Raw genomic sequence first — 19432 nt, 5'->3', positions numbered from 1 at the left:
TGTTCCACAGAATGAACCATTAGCATCACATTATTACTAAAGAGGCATGCTTTGATTAATATGTACAACGGTTGATGCTTGCAAAATAAAATGCAACAGAAAATGTGCATTTACCTGCCTTTTCGCTGGAGGGCACTAGCTTTTGAAATCCATACCATTTTTAACATTGTAACACAGTTCAATGCATCAAAGGATTTCTATAATGTTAAGGTAAAATCATTTCATGAAAACAGAATTTGGATTTACCATGGTATATTAGACAAAAATAACATAAATGACACAGATCATTGACCTTAATTTAAGCTAAATTCAACCACAATGATTACAACCATGGCATGCTGGAATCTGGACAGGTTTAAAACTAGAATTAAGTGCATTTAATCTTATATCACTTCCTTAGCAAAATATCTACATCATATAATATTCTGTACATCAGGGTTTTGGGGTTTTTTTTATAATGCTTTGCATAGTGAAGAAAATGAATTGCATTTGCTTTATCACATGGACAAGTAAAAATATATTCAGTATTGTACTTGATAAAGCTTTATTCATTCTTTGTGACAATTGTCACTTATTGTCATATCTTCCCAGAATGCCTGCTTGCATGTAAAATAAAATAATACCAGTGTAACAAATTGGGAGAATGTGTATATACAAATTGTGAATTCCAGCTTGATTTTATGACATCAATTCTTATGTCCTCTTCCTTATTATTACACACTGCCTCATATTCCCTGTGCAAAGCAGCCAAGGAGTGTTATCTGTATCTACTGACAGCCAGTGAAGCCAACTATGGACAACACCTCATCTGGATGGAACAAGAAAGCATTAGCTTATATGAAATAAGTGACCCCAGCATTCAGCATTCTTCCTCTCTCTAGCCCAAGCTTCCTCTGAAAACCCATTCTAACTTGTTCAGTATCTCAGAAGAAAATACAAACAGCCCTTTGTATATTTAAAAAGCTGTACCAGCCCTTGGCTTATTAGATGTCTTGGTAAGTACCAATGATCTAACCCCAGCTCTACTGGAGTTGTGACAGCCAAATATTTACATTTCGTTTCAATAAAATTTCCACTATTAATAGTTTAGAGACCTTAAACATGTATGTTTAACAAGACATACTAACAAGAAACCTGCTAACATATGTACCACTTCTCTGTATTAGTGTATAGAGAGTTTGAGCCAAAACATACCTCTTTCATCTTGCCAGAGTCAATAACAAACACAACATCATTGACTGTAATGCTGGTTTCTGCAATGTTAGTTGAAAGAATCTATAACGATAAAATTATTCTGTAATCACTGCACAAGTGAAGACAATCTGAATCAAAGGAAACTTTTACAAGTTATTTGATACTTGCTATTTTGCGGATGCCTGGGGGTGGAGTTTTCAGCACCTTCTTCTGATCTGATGTTTGCATATTTGAATGCAGCATAAAAACCTGGTACCTGATGACAAAACAGAAGTTATAGTAAAAATCTAAGGTATATGAAGGCAAGAAGAACTGAAATCAACAATACAGAGTAGAGCTTTTACCTGTGAACATTATCAGCAAATCTCTTGTCATCAAACAGAATGCGATCCCTCAAGCTAACTATTTCATCGTAGCCAGGTAGAAAAATTAAAATTGCTCCTTTAAAAAAAATTATATACAGAAGTTATATTTAATCTGAGAAGAACATGCTTAAGTGCTGTGTATTTATATCAGATGCAAAGGACTGACATGCAGTACAGCAGTTTATATAGCTACTACTATTCAGAGAAGGCAATGATGATCTGATACATCAGGAACACTATATCTGCAATATACAAATTATAATAAAAGAAATATACAATTACCAGCATCACAACTATGACAGATGTTGTAAAGTAGGTGCATAATCAAGTCCAGATCCACTTTCTCATCATCAAAACTGTGATGGTATGCTTTCAGTAGCTCTCTGTCTTCTGCACTAAGGTCACCACCATTTGCCTGGACCAGAGAACTTTCATCCAGATTTCCAAACTCCAAGGAAGCACTAAAATATCCAATCATATAAAAATAAACTTATTCCTCATGAAAAAGGGTGAAGTGAATCCAAGAACACCATGCTTCCTTATACCTGTAAACTCAAACTCAGATAAGAGCTATCACTATTTCTGGGTCTGATGTCAATATGAAATATTAGCAATGGCATAGATAGTAACATTGCATTTTCACTGCCCGTATTATTCAATATTGGCTTTAGTGAGTCAAACTCCAATCCACCAAACATGCAACTCTCATGCTTAATACCACACCTGTGCTTAAGGTGTTTTATTTTACTGTGCTTAGAGTCTCATCTGAAAGTACCAACTACATCATCCACTTTAACCTGTTTATAGGAAAATGGTAAAAAGAACATACGTGTATCAAAATTAATTCACATTGCTGCAGTTTTGGAATGGATAACATATTAGTTTACCAGATACTATATGAATGGTGGTAAAATTCTAAAAAACAATATATGAGAAACTGGTAATTTTCTGTAATCAAAATATTATTTGTGAATGTTCTGGTGTACGTATTACTTTCCAGTACATAATGATGCTAGTCCTAAGAAAAAAAAAAATGACAGCCACACTTTCAAAGAAGAATTCTGAAACTGTATTTTTTTTTTAATTTTAACTAGCATACCTTCACATTTTGGAAGAGCTGAAGTGATTGTCCTTGTGCATCAAGGCTTTGCCTATGCACAGACACTGTAGTTTTATCTATCCCTATTATGCATGTAGTTGTACTAGCCTAAGTGTTTTAGCCTGGTATAGGAATTCCCATAAGGAAAGAAAATAAGTTATTATGGTAAGAGAGCAGTTCCTCACATTTCCAGGTATGTTACCCCACTTCCAATGCAAGGCATGCTCCCTCTAGCAGTAATTCTATGGAGCTCAGAATCCCACTTGTAAATGCTACAGCCCCATTTGGCGTTGCAATCCATAGTTTGAGAAACATTACTGTAATGCTTTATACTGATCTAGCCATGTTCATGCTAGAAGTTACACCAGTTTAACTATTTTGGTTGAAAAAACAACACCCGTAAACAAAATAATTAAGGCACTGTTTAATACTATTGACCAAGTCTACCCACTCCCAAATCACAGCCTTGGCATCAACAAATGAAATAAAATGTAAGTTCTTAACCAAAAATGACTGTAAAACAGGAACCTACAAAATCTATGAAAAAAGCCAAACTGTTCCTCTCTTGTAATTTGGGAACACTTAATTTAATCTACTTAATCATTCCAGCAATTACATTGCCAAAGCATCAAACAAAATTTGTAGAACATATCTTGCCATTCATTTGTTTCATCTGAATCTGTACTTCACATAATCCTCCTTACTTAGTATTAGCTCTCCTTTACAAGTATCCTGTAATTATCCTTGATAAATTATCAAGAATTGTTTAAAATTCATATTCCATTTCACTAAAAGGATATGTAATAATGGTTATTTGGTGTTTTGACAATCACTGTTACTAATAGCTTGCTTCCTAATCTTTGTTCATGCTAATTTGTATTATTACAATGAACTGGTATTAATAATTGCACAGAGACTTCCCATTTATGACCAAACTCTTCTTTTCGTCTAAGTGAAACATTTTCACTGAGAAGCAATACATCAGAAAGCAGTTAATGCGAGAATTGATAGTTGTGTCTAAGTATTAATAATACATGGCTAACTATACATTCTATTTTCTATTTAACTGTTATAATAATCTGTATTATTTAACTACTTCAGGGTTTGAGGATTTTCTGTACCTGAATGCCTAGCCCTCTTTTATAATCATAGTATTAATAACATTTTCCCCACAAAATAAACTAAATACAGTTTGATTCTCTGTTTCCCTATACTCCTTTTCCTGCCTCTCTCATTCTGTACTATGTTAAACAAGATAATACCAAATTTTAAAAATTTAGAATGGATCACTCTTCCACCTCGCAAAACTGGGAATCACGTAATGAGACTATGTAGTGGTTGTCTTCAATATGCCAATCTACTCAAAAGTTGTAATTTTAAAAAAATTGAGAGAAATACCCTAGAAAAACCTTCATGGTTTTGTTGTTTTGTTATTCTAAGCAGACAAAAGTCCTGTGGTTATTCTCTCAATGAGTTCTCGGAAGAATGGGAAGTAAACATTTATATACAATATATTTTTTTAGCCTTAAAATCCTTTTTTTTCCCCCCTTGCATGAAGAAAAGGTTGTGTGTGATAGCTCAGCATTAGTCAAAGAAACAAAACTCCCTGCAGGTAGAATTTTAATAGTCAAAGACTATTAAACATCTAAACAAATACAGAAATTTAAAACTACATTTTAGAAACAGCTCAGTCTAGATAAAACAGCATTATCTTAAAACAATCAATAACAATTTAAAATGCATTGTTGCAGGCTATCATGCATTACTTCCTTCTTAGTTTGTATGTACATTTTGGCACTTATAAAACTGAGGACACTATCTAGTGCCAGGTAGCGTAGAAAATGAAATGCAAGTTTTCCCAAATCCTTCTGCCAACGAATCTCAATGGTCACCTGAAACACACATCCCCATTATGCTCAGCTAATTGAATCAGACATCGGTAATTTTTTCAATAAATCACTTGTAAGGTTTTTAAAGGTAAACCTGTGTTTACTACGGATCAGTTCAGAAAAATCTGTTTCCTCCTTAAAAACAACATCCAGTGTTTTAGGAATGGAGCAGCTGTATTTTTCGGCATTTTCTGTCATTTTTCAATTAATCAAATTTGAAGAATCAAAGAATAAGTCTTAATTGACAATCAGTGGATCAAATTCCAAATGAATTTGATAAGGCCATATACAGTAGCAGTGGGTATGATATAAAAATCAATATTAAAGGAATCCCATTAGAGGTATGGTGCAATAAATAATGGAGCAAGTTTTTATTGATGAAATTCTATGTGGTTTAGTTTTATTGTGAAATTCTATGTGGTTTAGTTTAACTTACTGCTACTTGCACTCTAGCCAAATAAGGTACAGATAGAAACTCGTGAAGGAATATTTCAGTATCCCTCCCTCTTCCCTAAGAGCTCTTTCCATCTCATTTACAAGCTCTTTAGGAGAAAATGTTATCCTCTTCTAAAAAAAAAAGCCATATCTTCAGCAAACAATGCTTCCAATTGCATGCAATTAAGTTTTAGGGATGCCAAACTTTAGAACATTAAGTTTTACAGAGAGCGTTAATTTTTTTCCTTTCACCTGCTCTCCCCACTCTTAACTCCCTTGAAAGAGCATAATGAAATTGTCATACTAGCTGAAGATGAATGGGAAGTATTTACTTGGGCATGTTTTCTTAAACATTGCAAAAAGTGCCATACTGGGTCAGACCATAGATCCATCTAACCCAGTACCCTGTATAGCACAGTACAGAGAGTGGATGCCAAGAGGAAGTATTTATGCAGGGCCTATCCAGATTGAGCCTGTACCCTGCCCCTCCTTCCTTACAGGTTCCAACTTTCAAAGGGCTAAAAAGTTCTAATTTAGAGGTTGCACCCCTAACCTATCATGTTTAAATATCCAATGCTGAGCTGGTTTCTGTATTAATTTGTCCAAATCCTCTTTTGAAATATCTGGTTAAATGATCAGCCTCTACAAAACCTTGTGGCAATGAGTCCCACAAGTTAATTACAAATTATGTGAAAAAGAACTTCATTTCTCTCTTTTATAGATTAAAATGCTAAAGTTGTAATTCCTTCTATAGCAGTGTCAAAATAATTCTGAGAGAAAGTATATTTCCTGAATGGCCTGAATTGGATCTTTTGAGCTTTTTTTATGCGACTGAACTGTTGGAATAATAGAAATGTTTTACAGGAACTTAAAGATCTCTTAAATGTTTTGAAGAGCAGCATTGGCTCTTTAATGATGGCACTAGATAGCACTTTTTACAAGCACGTACTAAGGTATCTTAATATAGTTACAGGAACCCAACCTTATATACAGTTTTACAGATCTTGGGCTTAATTTTCAAGCACTGAGGACAGGAGATTACTAGATTTTTCTGTAACACAACCCTCTGCTGAGAGATGAGATGCAAAGATATAATATAGTGTTCTAAAAACATTCTTACCATGCAAGTGGTAAAGAGGCAAAAGGTCAATTTAAAAAGGCAACCTCCCTGCCCCAGAGTAGAAGGGAAGGGACATCAATTGAGATTTTAAACAGTATTAGGAGAACCTGACCAAGTTATCCTGCTGTTTTGGTAGAAAAAGAAAGCACTGAATGGCTTGCAGTTTCAGGGTTCCTTATCAAAGTGCTAGAATCAGTCCTGGCCTCTACAAGGAGTTGACTCATTCATTGATAAAGTAGTGGGTGTGATCAAGAACACGGAGAAATGTTTGATTTCAATTATGTTAACTTCCTACTTTTATTTTAGGAAGTCTGTTTTTAAAAAGCGAGAACCCAAAAGTTTTAAGCTAGATTTTTAAAGACAGAAAACCAAAAAGTATACTCATTAAAACTTTACTAAGAAATAACACGGACATTCACCATGTTAAATACCTGTTTTAGCAAAACAGAGATACTTTACCTATAGGATTCCAGAAGGTCAACCACTTCAGTCTGTCCAAAGTGCTTAGCCCAATCCAAAGCCACCCTGAAATAAAGACAGTTTTTTTTACTATCTCTCATTTAGAACTATATGCGCCACCATACTTTTGTATGTTCTTAATTACTGATTTTAGTATACCATTTTCCCCTCCATTTCTAGTGTCTCACAGGTTTCATAAATACTGTGTAGCTGTTTCACATTTGCAAGTATATAAACTAGCACAATAATGAATATGTGTACAATGGATGCACCCAGTACATATCATATTTACTCAAATACAAGAGGAGGTTTTTTTCCCTTCCAATCAGCAAGGGAAAAAGCTACACTGTCTAGCATTACACTGCTGCCAAAAACAGCTTGTGCTCAGCAATGCAAACCAATTATGAAGTTGATTAAATACAGCCAACACAGAGCATAACTATAAACACATGGTCCACACTGGGCAAACATGCTCATGGGACCCTCCCCCCCACTTTTTTTTTTTTTTTTTTAGCCCTTAGGGAAAAAAAACAAACAAACAGGTGATCCCACCATAGAGAAACAGCCCCAGGCCTGGAGGTGCTGCAACACCAAACCAGTACTAGGAGGGCGAGAGCCAGCCCTGATACCCTCCCCCTTGGTGCCAAAAGTGCTTGAACTTAGCCAAAAGACCGAGATGCTGATGGGAACCCATCACATTTTTTTTATATTTTGGAAAAATTTTCGTGTTCCAGGTCAAATTAGCCAGATCAGTTCCGAATCCATTTAAATTGTTCAAAAACCATATGTGGCCCTGCTACTGGCAAGTATCCTCCACCCCAGACTTTTCAGCTTGGGACTTCAGATACTTCCAAATCCTTTGGCAGGCATCCTACATGCAGGCCCAAGCCCAGAGGCTTGGGGTTCGGACGCCCCCAAGTTTTTCTTGCCCTCAGCCATACGGCCGCAGGAGCAACCCAGGAGGAGTCTCCTGTTTCCATAAAGTTGGTGTATAGCCAAGATCCTCCCACTGGAAGCTGGCCAGTGGGAAACTATGAGGCTCTCATAGGGTGTCCTGTCCACATCTGGATAGGGGTGCACCCTCCACTACACAGTACCATTTTAAATGCATTTTGGCTTAGACCAGTGCAGTGACTACACTTGATCTTAGCCCACAAAAGGCTGAGAAACTACCACAAAGATACCACAAAGATAAGTTAATGCAGCCTATCTGAATAAGATACATGCTAGTGCCCACTGAATGCAGACCCCCTCAATGCTGACTCATTTTCAAGGCAGTGAACCACTACATTGATATTTGGACTTCCTCTTCACTCCTGCAGCTGAGTTGCACCTTACTTGCTCATTTCCAATGATTCCTGTCCTGTTTCTTCATGAGCTTTAAATGTCTGGCAAACATCATCAAACAGGGCCCCAAACAGTTCACCCAGAATCCCTCTGTCAAATCCTCTCTCAGCCTATCACCAATGATTAGCATGCCACCCGCATGAGATAGCAGATCAGGCTGTTCTACACCTCACCCACAAATAATTTTTTGCAGATCCCAGAACTCATGACAAGAACACCCTGTTCCAGTTATGAGTGGGAAGCAAATTAGCACACGGTTCTTTTGGGTGGGGAGGATGGAGGTGGTATCTGGAGAACACACACCTACTGAGCAGTGCTGAGCTGTGGGACCACCATGGCTTGAAACACTGTTGCCTCTCCTAGGGCCCAGCTCAATGAACTATGTGGTGTATCATGAGCCTTTTCGCTCTGGTACAAAAGTGCTGCTTAAAAGTGAATTTATGGAGTACCTGTGCTAAAACTTGAAGCAGTCTCAAAAGAGGTAAAATGCATCGATTCTGGATGAACTAAGCCTAGGGGTACTATATGCAAATTACTGCAGGTAATTTATTTCAAAGTTAGTGTCTTCAGATTTGCCCCTCACTTTCATGTGCTCAGGGAAAGCGGGGTCTTACAGTCAGGAAGGGTGGCAAGGGGCCTACAGGAGGTAAAAGCTGGGAGGGGAGAAGGGGAGACAAAGGAAAAGACACCTAACCATCCTGCACCAATTTATTTCCACTGCTGTAGCAGTGAAAGAGGGACATATTCAAGGCAAACTGTCAGATTCTATACCTGGAATATTATATCAAATGTATACATTTTCCATATATAGAACCTAGTTATTGGGGGGAGTCATCTTCTATTCGGGTAAATACAGTAATACTTTCCCAAGTAAAAATGTCAGTTTCATGCAGGAGAGAGTACAATTAAGTTGGGTAAAAAAACAACTGTTTCACTTTATTTCACCTGAAAAAACTACATAAAATACTGAGTAACACTTAGTACTTTTCCTTCACCATTGTTTATACTGAACATTTAAGAGTTCCGAAGAGACACACATGTAGCACTCCCTCTGAACTAATACATTCATATGTATAAAGGTTTGCGTTTTTAACTTAAAAGTTTTCCCAGAAATTATGTTCATGATGTCCTTATAAAGCTAATGTTATTGGTCCCTGCCCCCCTCTCCAACTGACTAAAACAAAACTCTTTTGCAAGTTTTTTTAACATAATCACCATAGCAACAGCCCCCACCACACTCCAATTCTTGCCTCTTTCTTTATTTTACAATGAACTACTATGGATTTTAAGTTAACATTTCTAAACTAGTATAGAATGCATTTAGTCACAGAAGTTTGAAAAATTGATATTTTTTCATAATACGTCTATTATTTACACTGGCTGTAGTACAAGTTAGTTCTGAAAAGAAAAAAAGGCCTTAAGAATAGAAAACACACTCTTCTCAGACACGCTCACGCATCACTCATGAATGGCAAAACATTTAGGGGATGATCTGAAGCTTAGGAATCTTTCCATTGTCTTTATATTTGCTTTAATATCTATTAATCAGTGCCACTGACAAGAAAATGAGATGGTCTTATAATAAATTTGAAAAGCAAAGATTTACATATAAATGTCTTGAAAATTGCATAGTTTTGACAGACATCAGGGCTAGAAGTGACCTTGCGAGATCACTGGGTCCAGCCCCCTGCCCAAGGGGCAGGAAGTCAGCTGGGGTCAGATCACTCCAGCAAGATAAGCATCCAAGCATTTCTTAAAGGTATCCTGAGTAGGTTCTTGCAACACTTCTGTGGGGAGTCTATTCCAGCCTCTGGAGACTCAGACAGTAAAGAAGTTTTTCCTTATGTCCAGTCTAAAACGGTCTTGGAGGAGTTTGAGACCACAAGGCCTTGTCTTCCCTTGGGGTGCCCTGGTGAACAGACGTTCCCCTCCAGATCCTGATGCACATCCCTTATATACTTACAGGCTGCTACCAAGTCACCCCTGAGTCTTCACTTCTCCAGGCTGAAGAGTCCAATGCTTCTCAGCCTCTCTTCATAAGGTCAGTTCTCTTGACCTCTAATCATGTACGTGGCTCTCCTCTGAACTCTCTCATGCTTCTCCACGTCCTTTCTAAAGTGTGGACCCCAGAACTGGATGCATTACTCCAGCTGCGGCCTCACCACAGCTGAGCAAAGTGGGAGAATGACTTTTTGGGTCTTGTTTGAGATGCATCAATAGATGCAAGCCTAAGTTTTATTTGCTTTGCCAGCTGTGGCATTACATTGGTGGCTCATGTTCATCTTGTGGTCAGTCATGACCCCCAAGTCTCTTCCAGTTGTGGTGCTAGTGAGTGCAGCTTTTGACATTTGAAATGTAGGGAGAAGAGAGAAAGTAAAACAGAAAAGGATTATTGGTTTTAGTTTATTAAGATTACTCACTAATATTAGAACCAAGAATATTTTTTCTTTTAAAAAAAGTAAGTTATCTACTTAAAACACGTAAACAGAAATCTGTATTTTTAAAAAGTCCAATACAATTTTTACCAGCCATTGGATGATTTGCAGTGCACATTTGCTCCCATACTGACTAGCTGCTCTACTTGACTCAAGAAGCCTCTCCCTGAAGCAACCATTAGCGCAGTTGCACTGGTTTCACTGTGCCTATAATCAACTAGTAAGGAAAAAGAAAAAAAAAAGGAAAAACCAATGAGCGTTTGTGCAAAAACATTTGAATAGCATTATTGATTCCTCCAAATGTTCTATTTGAAGCCTTGCAAAATTCTACCAATACAAGAAGAAATTAAATTTTGGATGCAAAGTAAAACATTCATTCCCTCCTCCCTGTCAATCCTCATAAATTTAACACTGTATTATATAAATTGGTTCCACACAAATATGCACACTTCAAGACTGTGATGATAATTAATAGGAACACAATCCATCATTCCTGAAAATCTTAAGTCAAAATTTTCCAACAAGTATTTTTATTTAAAAGTAATATTTAAGAAACTAGTAATGTTAAATCCATAGAATTTCTTTGCTTGTTTCATAATTTTTCTTTTCTAAAAACTATGCAGCAAATTACATCTCAAGAAAAACAAGCTTACTAAAATAAAAGACCTACCACTGACATTTTCAGTTAAAATAAGGTGAAACACCTGAGCAAAGGCATCAACATCTTTATGCAACCATATGTCAGAGAGACAGGAATCCATTTCTTTTATTAACCAAGGTTCAAGACAGTTCACATCTTTTTCCGTCTAAAATTAAAAAAAAAGTAAAGATATTAGATTTGAAAAATAACCTATACAAATCTTTTCTAAGAGCTGTTGTTCCTCTGACAATTTATATTATTTCCACACCTATGCTAAAGATAATTATTATTCCAATAGTGTGACACTCCACAATTCACCATGCTACCTGCCTCTAAGACAATTCATCTAAAATACCCTTGTTTAAAAGGAATACTGTCCCAAGGAGTTCCAATTTACCTAGATAGCAATAATATAAGTAAATAAAAAAGATGATAATCAAGGGACAGTACAAAATATTAATAGAAAAATTGATTTGTATGTGCATGGATTGGTTAGGACTGCCTTAAAATGTTAACATTTTACAGCTGCTGTCTGCATTATTTCCATTAAGTATATTCTTTCAACAACTTAGGTGAAGTTAACATACTCAATATAACAGACACCAGTAGCATAACTGGGGCAGGAGGAATGAGGCATTCCTTGCCACTGTGATGGCTGCTTGCACTGCTGCTGGATCCAGCACTGCCCCAGGCACAGAGCTGCACTGCTACAACTCTGATGAACAGTAAAGCCCACTTAGCAGGCTTTGAGACATAATTTCCTCCTTCCCCACACAGGTGAGAACTTGCAAAGCATCCAGGGGTATACAGAGCTGCAGAGAGGCAACAAAAAATCATAAAGGGCTTGGATAGCAAGCCATAAGAGGAGCAGTTGAAGGAAAAAGACTTTCTCTGCTTGTGGAAAAGGTGATTATAGAAGGGACATGACAGCAGTCTTCAAATATCTGAAGGGAGATCAGCTTCAAATATGTAAAGAAGGGGGAGATCACCTTTTCATCTTGCTGCAGAGGAAAAGATGTGAACAAATGGCTTGAAGCTACAGCAAAAATAGTGTTAGATTAATGTCAGGAAAAATTTCTTCACTGATAGAACAGTGAGGCAGTGAAACAGACTACCTAGGAAAGTTGTGGACTCTCCATCACTTGGGGTCTTCAAAAAGAAACTGGACAAGCATTGGCCACAGATGATTTAGGATGATAATTTTTAACCAGGGTGTGTACCTTGAGACCCTTTCAAGGGCACTGCAGGAAGTGACACACTGTCTGCACTGTTAGGTGGGCAAATGATTCACACCTTAGGCTTACAGGGGTCCGGATAGTCGTGGGATCAGGGGGGAGGGGCATGCACCCATAGAAGGCCTTAAACACTAATGCTCGTAGTATGGGGAACAAGCAGGAGGAACTTGCCCTCCTGCTTGCTAACACAAACCCGGACATAGTGGGGCTCACTGAAACCTGGTGGGATTCAACCCATGACTGGGCGGTAAACATCAAGGGCTACAAGACTGTTCAGACAGGATAGAACAGGGAGGAAATGAGGGGATGTGGCGCTCTACGTCAAAGAGCAATACATGTCCTCAACAAACAGCATAGGGTCAGAGGAGGGGCAGACTGAAGTGCTCTGGGTTAAAATACAAGGGGGCCAGGGGGAAAGGGACTTAACAGTGGGTGACTACTATACTATCGACCACCCAACCAGGGGGAACAGCTGGACCAGGAATTCTAAGGTTAACTTGCAGAGGCAGTTAGGTCAAGGGACGTGGTCATCATGGGTGACCTAAACTACCCGGACATCTGCTAGGAGGAGCAGTCAGCCAGGTCTGACCGCTCACGTAGGTTCCTAGCCAAGATACAGGACCTCCACCTAACACAGGAGGTGCACAGTCCCACCAGGGGAAATGCCTTGCTGGACCTGGTCCTGGCCACAGGCAACGACCTCATGAGGGGACTGCAGGTTCTCACCCACCTGGGCAATAGCAATCATCGCCTACTGGAATTCACCATCCAGCGCAGAGTGTTAAAGGCCTGCAGCAAGGCAGAAGCCCTTGACTTCAGAAGGGCCGATTTCAATGAGTTAAAGAGATTAGTCGGGGAGGCACTAAGGTCCCGGAGGGTAGGGGAGTTGTGAGTCCAAGATGAGTGGTCGTTCCTTAAGGAGACAATCCTCCGAGCCCAAAGGGTGACAGTGCCAACATGAGGCAAAGTGGGCAAGAGTGCTCAAAAGCCCCCATGGCTCACCAAAGGCATTCAGGAACGTCTGAAAGCTAAAAAGGAGGCATACCCCCGATGGAAGTACGGGCCATCACCAAGAATTATACCTCCATTGCTCGAGACTGTAGGGGGGCTGTCAGGAAGGCTAAGGCGGAGACAGAACTAGGACTAGCAACCAGGATCAAAGATTACAAGAAGTCCTTTTTTAAATGCATAGGGAGTAAAAAGAAAGGATTGGGTAATGTAGGGCCCCTGCAGGACACGCTTGGCAATCTGGTGGTTGCACCAGACAATAAAGCTGACCTCTTTAACAAATTCTTTGCCTCCATTTTTCTGAGCGGGGACCGGAACATCCCCTCACTGGGATTCCGGATGGACTCAGGAGAGGCACAATCAGGCCTAGGGTCAGAGAGGACCTAGTTAGGGAACTTCTGGTGGGGCTGGACATGTTCAAATCAGCAGGTCCAGATTTCCACCCCAGGGTGCTGAGGGAATTGGCAGAGGTCATTGCGGGACCCCTGGCATGGCTTTATGAGCACTCATAGTGCTCTGGCGAGGTGTCAGAGGACTGGAAAAGGGCCAATGTGGTCCCCATTTTCAAAAAGGGAAGGAAGGAAGGAGGACTCGAGAAACTATAGGCCCATTAGTCTTACCTCAGTCCTGGGGAAGCGCTTTGAGAAAATTATCCAGGAGCACATCTGCAAAGGACCAGCAGGGGAGATTATGCTTAGGGGCAACCAACATGGGTTCATTAGGGGCCAGTCCTGTCAGACCAAATTGGTTGCCTCCTACAACCAGGTCACGAAATCCTCAGACGCAGGTGTTGGTGGATGTAGTCTTTCTGGACTTTAGGAAGGCCTTCGACACCGTCTCAACCCATCTTCATTAAAAAATTAGGCGACTGTGGCGTCAATGCCTACACAGTCAGATGGGTCGCAAATTGGCTGGAGGGCTGCACCCAGAGAGTGGTGGTGGACGGGTCTTTTTCGACCTGGAGGGATGTGGGCAGTGGGGTCCCCCAGGGATCGGTCCACAGGCCTGCACTGTTTAACATCTTCATCAGCGACTTGGATGAGAGGGTGAAAAGCACCTTGTTCAAATTCATGGATGACACTAAGATGTGGGGAGAGGTGGGCACAATAGAAGGGAGGGACAGGCTACAACTAGATCTGGAGACAGGTTACAGGGGTGGGCAGATGAGAGTATGATGGCATTCAATACTGACAAGTGCAAGGTACTACACCTAGGGAGAAAGAACCAACAGCATACCTACAGGCTGGGGAACTCCCTTCTTGTCAGCACAGAGGCAGAAATGGATCTTGGAGTCATTACTGATTCCAAGATGAACATGGGCCGCCAATGTGAAGACACGGTCAGTAAGGCTAACCGCACCTTGTCATGCATCCACAGATGCATCACGAGCTGGTCCAAGGAGGTGATCCTCCCCCTCTATGCGACATTGGCCAGGCCACAGTTGGAGTACTTCATCCAGTTCTGGGCATCACACTTCAGGAGGGATGTGGACAGCATTAAGAGGTTCCAAAGGAGGGCCACTCGCATGGTCAGGGGGCAGCAGGACAGGCCCTACGAGGAGAGGCTATGGGACCTGAACCTGTTCAGCCTTCAAATGAGAAGGCTGCAAGGGTATCTAGTGGCCATCTATAAACTTACCAGGGGGACCACCGGGGAACGGGAGTCTCTGTTCCCCTGAGCACTACCAGGAGTAACTAGGAATAACAGCCTCAAGTTGACTGAGCGTAGGGTCAGGCTAGACATCAGGAAGCACTACTTCACAGTCAGGGTGTCTAGGATCTGGAACCAACTTCCAAAGGAAGTGGTGCTCACTCCTACCTTGGGGGTCTTCAAAAGGAGGCTAGATAATCACCTAGTTGGGGTCATTTGACCCCAGCATTCTTTCCTGATCATGGCAGGGGGTCAGACTTGATGATCTGCTCAGGTCCCTTCCAACCCTACCAACTATGAAACTATGAAACTTAGATATTTCAAATAGGAATCCACAGTATTAAAAACATTCTGACCTGTTGTGGTCTTTTTTGAGTTCTTTGCAAAAGAAAAATTGCTCTTTTATCTGTAGTCAAAAAAACAAGTGAAAACAAAAAGCTGGCCTTTTCTGAATCTATCCAAGGGGTGTCTCGAGTCTAAACAGGTTGAGAATCACTGATCTGGAGTAACTATGTCTATGTTCTACTATGGGTAGTTTCCATGCTTCCTGGTCACGTGTGCCCAGGAAGGAATTTTTTCCCCTCTTGTTGCAACACGTCAGGGGTTTTTATGTGCCTTCCCAGGAGCATTGGGTGTTGCCTGCATCCAAGGCTGGAGATTTTCATTTGGGTGTGCCAATGCTCCTGCTTGGACTAAAACCCAAAGGTTCCTGGCTAGAGGGTCTTGCCCTTTCACTAAGAGTCAGACTAATCGCTGTATTTGGGGCCAGGAAAGAATATTATTCCATGGTCACACTGGTATGGATTATGGAGGTTTTTGCCTTCCTCTGTAGTGAGGGCCATAGCCCCCTGCCTTTCTCTCTCAAACCTGCTTTTGCAACCCTTGCAGCAGCAGGGCACTGACCACTGTTGTCCCCTGTTTTACCTGTAACAGGTTAGAGAACTATGTCTTGTAGATGTGTGACAGGCTTGATTTTGTAGCTTTACTAATAGATTAGATAAGGCCTTGTGTGGGATGGTTTGATTAGGGATAATCCTGCCTCAGGTAGGGGGCTGGACTAGGTGACCACCAGAGGTCCCTTCCATGATTTCTATGATTAACAAAATTACTTTTCTATGAGAGACAACATATTAACACACAGTATATATGAAACAAAGTCTGAGACCATGGAAAACGTACCAGCTGACTGAATACTGTGTCACCACCATCATCCAACAGGTCATATTCTTCAGCTACACTCGGGACAGATCTTTGTCTTTGAGCCTCTGGTTTACTACTACTGTCTTGAGCAGAATACCATTCTGTGAGGGTTGTTTGCTGTTTCTCTTCTAAAACATTTATGATTTCAATAAAACATAAATACAGTTATATTCTATTATCTAGAAATTTCATTTACAGAAGTTAAGGGTTATGTTATGGGAAATTTACCATACATCTCTCTGAAATTATAAAATATGAATTTTAAGGTTTTGTCTGTATCACCCATTGGTTAAAACATTAGCTATACTTCAACAGAACTATAATGATCAATAAAGAGCTTCTAAACGCATAACTGCAAGCCTCCTCACAGAGCAAGGCACAAAGCCACCAAATACAGAAGGCTTAAACCTGCAAATGCTCAGCACTCCCAACAGACTAAAACAGAAGGGAAGTTCAAGTAAATACTACAGAACTGGACCGTATTTATTTCTTCTATATAAGCAGAAATATTTTGAAACGATCAAGCAAAAAGAACAGACTAGTTTCTGGGCTGACCACCATTATGGAAGCCACTATGGCCACCGTTGTGGAAGCCATAACACTGATTGTTGATGTGGAACAACTCCCACATTTCTTAGAGGAGTAAATGCAATAGCAAATACTCCTAAGAAATGTGGGAGTTGTTCCACATCAACAACAATCAGTGTTCTACAGCTAAGCTGAGCAACAAGAACAATGCATACTACACAAATGACACTTTGATACAAGTCAATGCTTAGGATTTAGGATGTTTTGCTAATAGTTTGTACAATTTTTTTTTTAATTGAAAGGAAAGGAACTAAAATTTCCTTTACTTGGCAGGACACCCATGTCTACTTAGGCTAAATGCAGAGTTTTTTAAATTGGTTAATATTTATTTTAAATAATCTTAAAATAATATCTTCACTGGAGAAAGCAAACAAAAATAATATAACAACAATCACCAATTCTCTGCAATGTAAACAATTGCCACTATGCTACATATCTGTTCCCAGAAGTAAGCATTAATGTAACTTCTGATACTACCTTGTGAACAGCTAGAAGGCAACAAGTTTTAATGCTGCCCCATTAGAAAAAGATACCAATCAACAAAATTCACCAGAAGAAAGATAAAGTACATACATAAAAGACAGCAGATCATTTCTTTTTTTATATAAATATTACTTAAGGTCATGAAACACTTAGAGCCTGAAGATGCAAGCATTTACAAATACATTAAGAATTACTTAACAAAAATGTTTAACACATTTTACTACTCAACTACAGTTGCAACCCTGATTCTTTTTCCCCTGACAAATAAGTGTCTACTAACCTCGTTGTTTTTCTTTTTTGTATTTCATCATTTCCTTATTTGTATATCCAGTACTTCGTAAAATGTCTTCTAAAAACATCTCCTTAACCTCAAATGGTCTTCCTTGTACTGAAAATATAAATATTTTATTTATTTGCTTTTTCTCCACTAGTTACCCTAACAAAGATTAATGCGTTTAATGCACAAAATTAATTAATGTTCTAGCATGCAAAAGAAAACAATTTTCACAACATTCCAAAGACTTGTTAAAGAACCAAAAGCCTTTTCTGGAAAAAGCTATAATGAAATAAGCTCCTTATGTCAAAGATAATATGGAGTAATGGAATGGAATGTATGTAAGATTTTTAATAAATTTCAGGGGGTACTTTTGCCTGGTTAATGTCTTCAACTTTATGGAAAGGTAACTGGAAACAATGCATGAGCAGGAAGTTGTTCTTTACAGCTTTATGAAAATGAAAAAAAATGTTTTTGTTGTGTCCAATTATGCAAATTAGCTCATTGTTAATGACCAACACATGATTGATATATGGTTTACTAGCAAATTGCCCCTCATGAATGACAGGGCGGGGGGGCAGGTGGGGGCAGAGCACCGCCACCCAGTGCCTCGCGGTGGCTCCGCTCCACCTCCAGCCCCATGGGCCCCACACCCCCCATCCCCCACTCCCCCCTGCCTGCAGAGGGGTGTGTGGCCACCCCTTGGATGTGGCGGTGAGGCCGGAGCGGGGCATGAGGCCAGAGCTGGGCTGCCAGCACCTCACACCACCGCCACCTCCAAGGACCAGGGTCGGGGGGTGATGGGGCAGGGGGCCAGCAGGGCTGCTGGCTTCACCCCCCCACTCCGACCCCTCAGTCCCACTTCATCCCCGCCATCTGCCTCCAAGGAGCAGGGCGATGGGGGGAGGGGGAAAAAAGAGGCCAGCGCCGATGGCTTTGCCCCCCCATTCTGGCGCCTCAGTCCCCACCCTTATGGAGGTACTCTGCCATGTGTGTGTGTCTGTGCAAAGCACTCTGATTGGTTGTTTCAGTCAGCATTGTGATTGGCTACAGAGACAACTGATCAGAGTGCAAATGAAGTGTTAGGGACAGACAGACAGACTAAGTATTTTATTATATTAGAATGGTGGGTCTTCAAAAATATAATAAAAAAAGAGAAACACAACCAATTAGCCTGGACTAGTGTGTGATCTTACCAGATGGCCAGTTCTGAAGTATCTTAAATCAAGTCTGTCCAATTCAAAGGCTTAATTTGGTAACACTCCCTCTACTGCTTCAGCAGCTACTGCTAGGGTCTCTGGGCTCCCCATCCTCCTTTGGCACCTGGAGGCAGGGTAGCCCATGGCTCAGGGGGCCCCTCTGCATTGAGAACGGCCCCCACATAGTGTGCCAAAAAGTACCAGGGGGCCCATGTGGTTACCCCCACTCTGAAGTTGGACATCCCTATGTTATATGAAAGTGATGATATATATGAAACACCATCCTTCTGTCCTAGTTGAAAAGGCCTGGGACCAGAGGCAGATCTATGGGAGATACTGAGATGAGCAGGGCTTGATACCAGAAATGACCTGGGCATATAAGAAACAGGACGATCATCAGGACTGATCCTGGTCTCACTTTGCTGAGTACCCACATAATAATATGCATGGGCAGCAAAGGGCATATGGGAGGATCCTGGACCATATGCTTTCTTGCCCAGGCAGCAAATGATCTATATATGGACCATTTCCCTGGAATGTGAAACTCGTTACTGAACAAGGTGAGGAAAAGCAGGGCCACAGCATGATCTGTGGATACTGGGAAAGCTAAAGCAAAAAGTATCAAATGCTCCAGTGCTCAAAGCACTTGTATACCCACAGTGAGGACAAGTATTGACAATGACTGAAAAGAGAATGTAGAAATACTCCTGGTAATATGAGTTCACTTTTCCAAAATGGTGGCAAAAAGCATTTTAAGGACAGCGTGTAAGCACAGTTTTAACTTGGATTAACTTAACTCAGTAGGTTTTTTT

At 40.3% G+C, this 19432-nt stretch overlaps 1 protein-coding gene across 2 annotated transcripts in view; it reads right to left on the bottom strand.

The window, feature by feature from the left end:
• YTHDC2 (YTH domain containing 2) overlaps nucleotides 1-19432 on the bottom strand; it is a 60626-nt gene that overhangs the window by 27723 nt on the left and 13471 nt on the right. For both annotated transcript variants that reach the window (XM_025207072.1, XM_025207071.1), the window contains exons 8-17: nucleotides 17428-17535; nucleotides 16056-16204; nucleotides 11014-11149; nucleotides 10434-10560; nucleotides 6562-6627; nucleotides 1842-2020; nucleotides 1539-1635; nucleotides 1363-1450; nucleotides 1195-1275; nucleotides 115-197 (exon numbers count right to left, since the gene is read on the bottom strand). In XM_025207072.1, the coding sequence (XP_025062857.1) occupies nucleotides 115-197; nucleotides 1195-1275; nucleotides 1363-1450; nucleotides 1539-1635; nucleotides 1842-2020; nucleotides 6562-6627; nucleotides 10434-10560; nucleotides 11014-11149; nucleotides 16056-16204; nucleotides 17428-17535 (1114 nt within the window). The remainder of the gene's footprint in view (nucleotides 1-114; nucleotides 198-1194; nucleotides 1276-1362; nucleotides 1451-1538; nucleotides 1636-1841; nucleotides 2021-6561; nucleotides 6628-10433; nucleotides 10561-11013; nucleotides 11150-16055; nucleotides 16205-17427; nucleotides 17536-19432) is intronic.

This window comes from Alligator sinensis, unplaced genomic scaffold, assembly GCF_000455745.1.
Source record: "Alligator sinensis unplaced genomic scaffold, ASM45574v1 scaffold225_1, whole genome shotgun sequence".
Lineage (NCBI taxonomy): Eukaryota > Metazoa > Chordata > Crocodylia > Alligatoridae > Alligator > Alligator sinensis.
This window is presented reverse-complemented; position numbering and strand designations above follow the sequence as displayed.